Source organism: Triticum dicoccoides, chromosome 5A (genome assembly GCF_002162155.2).
Source record: "Triticum dicoccoides isolate Atlit2015 ecotype Zavitan chromosome 5A, WEW_v2.0, whole genome shotgun sequence".
NCBI lineage: Eukaryota > Viridiplantae > Streptophyta > Magnoliopsida > Poales > Poaceae > Triticum > Triticum dicoccoides.
Window position 1 is genome coordinate 631,262,718 of NC_041388.1, and position 7,470 is coordinate 631,270,187.

Consider the following 7,470-nt stretch of genomic DNA (forward strand, 5'->3'; position numbering starts at 1 on the left):
CTCGCGGTCCCCGACCCGCCGCTCCTCCCCTAGGGCGGAGTCCCGGGATCGTGGGCGGTCGCCGGCCGGGGAGACGTGGCCGTTCTCGCGTCGGCGGTCCCCGTCGCCGACCCATCGCCGGGACCGGTCCCGCTCCCCGCCCCGTTCCATGCCCGTCGCCAACTCCAACAACTCGCAGACCACACGGCGCTACCAACCGCCCCACACCCAGGCTGCGTTCCCGCCGTCTAATGGCGGTAATGGCAACCGGGGACGCCAGGGGCCCAAGAAGAAGAAGAAGAAGAAGGGCCCCCCGCGCCCTCAGGCTGCCGCATCCACCGCCGCCGCAGCTCCCCCTCCGGGCTCCAATGCCCCCACCGACGGCCCGCCGTGCTTCAACTGTGGCCTGACTGGTCACTTTCAGGTGGCTTGCCCCAATCCCCCGATGTGCTACCTGTGCAAGGATTCCGAACATCCAGCGCTTCTCTGTCCGGATCGCCCGGTGACGGAGGAGATCATGATGTATGGCCACGGCATCGAAGACATGGCCTTCTTCCACATCGAGGTGCCTGAGATTCCCCCTCCCTCCCCCTCGCTGATGGCGATTGTGACGGTCGTGGGCAAGGCCGTCGCCACCCTGGAGCTGCTGGAGGCCGAGCTCAACCACTTATGCAGATGCACGTGGGACTGGCAGGTGACCCCCATCGTCTCCAACTCCTTCTCGGTGATCTTCCCCGACGCCATGAGTATGGGATTCTGTACCGGCAGCAACAACATCACCCTGGCCCTCAACGACATTGTGGTGAACATCTCTGAGCCGCGTTGGGATCCCAAGGCCGTCGCTGTCCTGGACACTGCGTGGCTCCTCATCTCCGGCCTGCCAGATGTGGCCCGGTCTGAGCGAGTCATCCGCAGCATGTCGAAGATCCTTGGCAAGGTGGTGGTGGTCGACGAGCTCTCCTTACGCAAGGAGGAGGAGGTCCGAATCAAGGTGAAATGCCTGGACTCCTCCAAGCTCCACGTCACGATCCGAATCTTCTTCAACGACGACGGCTACGACCTCAAGATCTGCCCCGAGCCCCCGAACCACGTCGGCCGCCCCCGCTTCTTGGATGATAGCCACCTGGGGGGTGGCCCTACTGATGCCGACGACTCCCACCGCCGACGCTCACGCCACTCACACCTCGACGACCCCGGAGATGATGAGGACGGCTCGGAGCACTCCCGCTCCCCCTCCCGCGAGCCATCCAACCCACCAGCAGGGCGGGGTGGCTCCGGGGTGGGGCGCACTCGAGTGTCGGCCGCGGACCTCGCGGTGGCCCTCCGCTTGGCCACCCCAATGGCCCGGCCCTCTCTGTCTCCGTCGGAGTCGGCCAGTGACATCTCCAGTGTGGGGCTCCTCGTCGCCCCTCCATCGTCGCCTCGCTCCCCCTGCATCGTCTCCGCTCATCGCTCCTCGCCACCGGGGCCGGGCCCTCCTTCCCCCGCCGGCCCGACCTCCCCGGCCCCCTCTGGTGGAGGCGGATGCGAGGTCCCCATGGCACCTACCTCGCCCCCACCTCTCGCGGTGGTCGCGGCCGGTGCCAACCGGGAGCTCGCCGACCCGCCCGCTCCGCCGGCGGCCTCCGTCGGCCTCCTCCCCTCGCCGACCTCCCCGTCCGCCTCGGCAGGTGTGGACGTCTCCTCGCCGGCCTCCGCGCACCCCCCTCCGACGGTGGCGTACACCAGGCGGACCCGCTCCACCTCGACGCCGGTGACGTCCTCCCGCCGCAGCGCCCGCCTCGAGGCGGCAAGGCTGGCCGACTCTCCGGCGCCGTCCATCGCCGATCGCGCGGCGCTCCGCGCGGCGGTCCGGAACCTCGAGTCAGGTACGGACTCAGACCTCCCCAGTTCCTCCAGTTGCTCATTTTCCGCTCTTGAGGACTCAGACTCGGCCATAGTTTTCAGGGGGGAAGTTGGTCCCCCCTTAGAACAGATCGCGGCCATTAGGGCCAGGGAGATCCTGGACGGCAAGCTTGCCGAGACCCGCGCCCGCCTGCTTCGGCCCCCCAAAGGGACGCCCATCCCCCACGCGGGCCTGGCCCCTCCGGTGGCCGACGGAATAGTCCGTGGTCGCACCCGTTCGCGCACTGCAGCCCTCCGCGCGCAAAGCGCTTCCCGTGTTCTGGGGTCAAGCAGCCCCCCAATGGGGGCTTAGATGCGGGCCTTGTTCTGGAACATCCGCGGCTTCAGCCATGATGGTCGTCGCCGCCAACTCATAGAGTACATCCGTGACGAACGCATTGACATCATCGCCATACAGGAAACCTTGCGCACTGAGTTCGCCCTTCCGGAGCTTCAGCGCCTTAGCTCCTACCTCTTCGCTTGGCACTGGCTCCCTTCTAGCGGGACCTCAGGCCACTCTGGCGGCATCCTCTTAGGGGTAAAGGATGCCACCTTTGAGGTGGGTGGCATGGACCGGGGCGAATTCTTCGTTAGTATGGAGATCTACGAGCGAGCCCTAAATTTCAAATGGGAGGTCATTATTGTCTATGGTCCGGCAGACCATCGCCGCTCCCCGGCCTTCCTAACAGAGCTGCGGCTGAAGATCTCTAACTCCCTCCTCCCAGTCCTAGTGGGCGGAGACTTTAATCTCATCCGATCCCCGGATGAGAAGAATAATGACCGGATCAACCTCCCTCGGATGCAACTATTCAACGATTGGATCGCGGAGCTGGGGCTCCGCGAACTTGATCGGACGGGTGCCAGGTTCACCTGAACGAAGCGTTAGATTGTCCCGACACAATCCGTGCTGGATCGTGTCCTAGTTTCCCCGGAATGGGAATTACGCTGCCCCCTTGCTTCGCTCCGGGCGGTCACCCGGATCGGGTCCGACCATGTCCCCCTCCTCCTCTCCACCACTGACGAGCGGCCCCCCACCGCGCCGTATTTCCGGTTCGAACCCTTCTGGCTCAATCAGACCGGCTTCTAGGAGGCTGTTATCGCCCGCTGGATTTTTGCCCGCTCTGCTCCTCACCGATCCATGTCCGCCATTGATTCGTGGCATTTCTGCGCCAAGCTTGCCTGCCAATTCATGAAGGGCTGGGGGCAAACCTTGGCCGGGATCTTAGAGAGCGCAAAAGGCCCTCCTGTTGGCTATCCAAGCCTTGGACGCCTGCGCCGATTCGACAGGGATCTCCCCGGATGAGTGGATGCTGCGTTACGACCTGGAGGACCAGCTATCCATCATTTACACCGACGAGGAAGCCTACTGGCGCCTTCGGGGCACCCAGCGGTGGGTCCTTCGGGGCGATGCCAACACCGCCTACTTTCAGGCAGTGGCGAACGGCCGGCGTCGTCATAACTCCATCCACTGCCTATGGGATGGCGACACCCCTATCGTTCTCCCCTCGGCCATTCGTACCCATGTAGACGGCTTCTATAAAGCCTTATTTACCCCCACCCCGCGGGGTGGGGCTAGTCTGGCCCTCGACATTTGGTCGGGTGCACAATTGGTCTCGGCTGAGGCCAACGCGGCATTAGTGGCCCCCTTCGATGAGGCCGAGGTCCTCGCCGCCATTAAGGGGATGAACCCCTCCTCGGCCCCGGGTCCAGATGGTTTGCCCGTGTCGTTCTTTAAAACGTTCTGGGATACCATCAAGCCGGAGGTCATGGCTCTGTTCGAAGAATTCTATACGGGCTCTATGGACCTTGGACGTCTCAACTATGGGATCGTGACCCTCATCCCCAAGGTCCCGGGCGCCTCGGATATTCGCCAGTTCCGCCCAATCACTGTGATCAACGTGATCTTTCGGATCCTGGCCAAAGGGTACGCCAATAGGGTGACCCTTCTAGCTGACACGATCACCCATCCGAATCAATCCGCCTTCATACAAGGCCGATTCATTCTCGATGGCGTGTTAGTCTTCCACGAGGTCCTACACGAGGTCCGAGTAAAACGCCATCGCGCGGTCTTTCTAAAGCTAGACTTTCATAAGGCCTATGACACGGTCCACTGGCCATTCCTGCGGGATGTACTACTTCGCAAGGGCTTCGACGATCGTTGGGTGACCCGCGTCATGCAGCTTGTCTCTTGTGGCCGGACCGCGGTTAACATCAACGGGGACATTGGACCCTACTTTCCCACCCTCTGTGGGGTACGTCAGGGTGACCCCTTCTCACCGTTCTTGTTCAACATGGTGGTCGATGCCCTGGCATCCATCTTGGATAGGGCTAAGGCTGCTGGCCATATTCACGGCTTAGTCCCCCACCTAGTAGGAGGGGGAGGGGTCTCCCTCCTACAATATGCGGATGATACCATTATAATGGTTGAGGGATCCGCACTAGATATTACTAACCTGAAGTTCCTCCTCCTGTGCTTCCAACAAATGTCAGGCCTAACCATTAACTTCGACAAGAGCGAAGTGATGGTCCTCGGGCTCCCCGTGGAGGAAGCACAGCACATCGCTAACCGACTAAACTGTCGGCTGGGTTCTTTCCCCACGACCTATCTGGGGATCCCCATTAGTGATTCGCGCCTCACCGTGGCTGATCTTCGCCCCACGGTGACCCGTCTGCAACACCGCGTTGAGCCTTGGAAAGGGCGCTGGCTATCTAAGGCGGCACGTGTGATACTTATCAACTCTTCGCTTACTAGCCTCCTTTGGTTCCTCATGAGCTTCTATAGCCTCCATGAAACCCTGCACCAGGAGATTGCCAAATACCAATCCAGATTCTACTGGGCCGGCGATGGGGATAAGCAGAAGTACCACATGGTCAGCTGGCCAGATATATGCAAACCCAAGGACCAGGCGGTCTTGGGATTTTGTCCGCCCGGCGCATGAACATTGCCCTCCTGACACATTGGCTCTGGCGCATTGCCAATGGAGATGGAGGTCTCTGGCTTACGATAATCCAGAACAAGTACCTGCGTGGACAACCTCTCGCATTTTGTTAGCGCTCTGGCGGCTCCCAGTTTTGGCAAGCCGTCGTCCAGCTGCTGCCTGTTTTGCGCATTGGCACTTCCATCTCGGTGGGTACTGGGTCCTCGACCCTGTTCTGGCTTGATAGATGGCTGGGAGACACCCCACTAGCTGCCTGATTTCCAGTCCTCTTCGACATTGTGGTAGACCCTCGGGTCTCTGTCGAGACGGCCCTTATTGACTTAGGGCGCCTCGCTTTCCGCCGCCCCTTCGGCCCCCTTGAGATTGCGGCTTGGGATGCCCTACTCCAGGACATCGCCCTCCTGCCGATAGACGTTACCGACTCTCCGGATGCCATATCCTGGCGACTGGAACCCTCCGGCCGCTTCTCCACAAGATCCCTATACGCGGCTATCGCTCCATCGACGGCCCCCGAGCCCTTCAGTTTGATTTGGGACATCCGCCTGCCCCTGAAAATTAGGATTTTCCTGTGGCAATGGATCCGCGGCCGCCTCCCGTCCGGCGTGGAGGTCCTTAAACGCCACGGGCCTGGGGATGGGATGTGCCCCATGTGCGGCACGGTAGAGGATACCAACCACATCTTCTTCTCGTGCTACACGGCACAGTTCCTTTGGTCCTGTTTCCGCGAAACGGTTGGGGGCCAGTGGCGCAATACCAACGTTCCTGACCTGCTCGCGGAAATTCAGGCATCCCCCCTCGCTACAGGCATATTAGATGGCTTTGCGTGGGGATCATTGTCTGGACGCTATGGACTGTCCGCAATAAGCTAGTCATCCAGAAGGTGCCTCTTCGGCGTGCTACTGACTCCATCTTTAAATTGTGTGGTTACCTGCAGCTCTGGCGGCCGCTTAGCCGCCCACAGGACCGGGACGTCATCAGCACCCTCCTCGCCGACCTGCGTTCGATGGCCTTCCGCCTGGCGCCCCCGCTCCCCCCGCCACCTCCGGAGCCAGACTAGACTCTTTGTCTCTCCCGGCGTGTGTGCCTTTTTTGTTTTTCTTTTAGGGCTTGTTGAGCTGTGCCCTCAGCACTAACCCTTTCGTTTCTTGTTGTCTGGTACTTTCGTGTGTGTGCGTGTGTGTTCTGGAACCTTGTTGGATGTTGGCTTGGGCATTTGCTTTATATATAAAGCGGGGCGAAAGCCTTTTTCAGTAGTCTCTACAACTAGGCCCCTCTCTTATCTCCTTACCTCGTTTTTGGTCCAGCACTATTCATCTTTCTTGAATTAATCCGGACGAGGAAATTGCTAGCTAGTGATAGCAAAAGGGAATAGAGGACACAATGCTTCTCGAACCTATTGGAATAAACCTCGGCACAATATTTGCATAAGTGTGTAGTTGCATATTTAAACTTGATGAGTATATTTACACACTTACTGTATCAAAGCTCCCATAAGAAAAGCCTGCCGAAGCTCCCCATGGACCTGCATGGTGCTGCTTGCCGTTGTTGTCACTGTACGAAAAGGCAAGTGAAAATACAACGTCTCCACTACGGATTGTGATGCTGTTCAAACATAGAGGTGCCACCTCGATGTCCTTATAGTTGTGATTATTAGCTCCCCACGGCCCAATCTTCGTAATACATGTCTAAGGGAAAATCAATGAAGCATAAAATTAAACATGACTAATTATGAATCTCTCCTACTTAAAAATACGTAAGGTTCTGTCGCCCACCTCGCCCTTCGTCCAACATTCCCCCTTCCCTCTCGTCTTCTATTTATTTACCAAATAAAATAATGTTTTTTGGCAAGACAATAAGTGATTACCAAATAAAAAAATCCTAAAATTTACTTAGATAGGTAAATCATGGGCATGATTTGATAAACAATTATTTAGACAATCACACTAATATGGAAGGTAATAATTGGCTAACATACTATAGAATATTTACACCCGTTGCAATGTGCGGGCAATTATCTAGTACTAAGTATATTCCACTATTAAATTTGTTTGGTTTGATATCTGATTGAAAATCATGTTCAACAAATATGTAAATATCAGTTCATTAAATCTTAGTGAAAATGGACCACGAGGGCTAAAAAAAAATTGGATGAGAGACCAGTGGTTGATTTGCATCCCCAATATGAGGTATCTCACCATATATGGCTCCTTTATATCACCTTCTAACTTTGTGTTGGCACATGGAGGTCCATCATTGTCCTACAAAGTTCATTCACCAGTGTCAATGTATCACATTTAAGGGTTTGGTTGTCATCCAAAAACTTAGGGTGGTTAGGAGTAAGGGGGCGGATCGTAATTTTCTAATACCATAGTTACCGGAAAATACCGTCCATTTAGAAGATGAAATTTCCAAAGACTTTTTATTTGAATCGCCTTTGGCTAAGAAGAATGTTTAGAACCATACATGTGGTACCTCATCGAATGGTTCGAGCGATCACTGCTTTGATGTGGAGTCTAGGGTTCAAATCTTCATATATGACCATTTTTTGTTTAACCACCTTACCATTTAGGCAGCCAGACTACACAACCTCAAGAGTACCGGGTTGGCTGTACCGATGCACTACCATACATGTTGTCTAATAGGCCATGACCCTTTAACTATAATACAG

At 56.8% G+C, this 7,470-nt stretch overlaps 1 protein-coding gene across 1 annotated transcript in view; it reads right to left on the bottom strand.

Annotated features, from left to right (window-relative positions):
• LOC119303587 overlaps positions 1-7,470 on the bottom strand; it is a 47,373-nt gene that overhangs the window by 7,596 nt on the left and 32,307 nt on the right. The window contains exons 8-9 of the mRNA XM_037580717.1: positions 6,998-7,060; positions 6,278-6,487 (exon numbers count right to left, since the gene is read on the bottom strand). Of these exons, the coding sequence (XP_037436614.1) occupies positions 6,278-6,487; positions 6,998-7,060 (273 nt within the window). The remainder of the gene's footprint in view (positions 1-6,277; positions 6,488-6,997; positions 7,061-7,470) is intronic.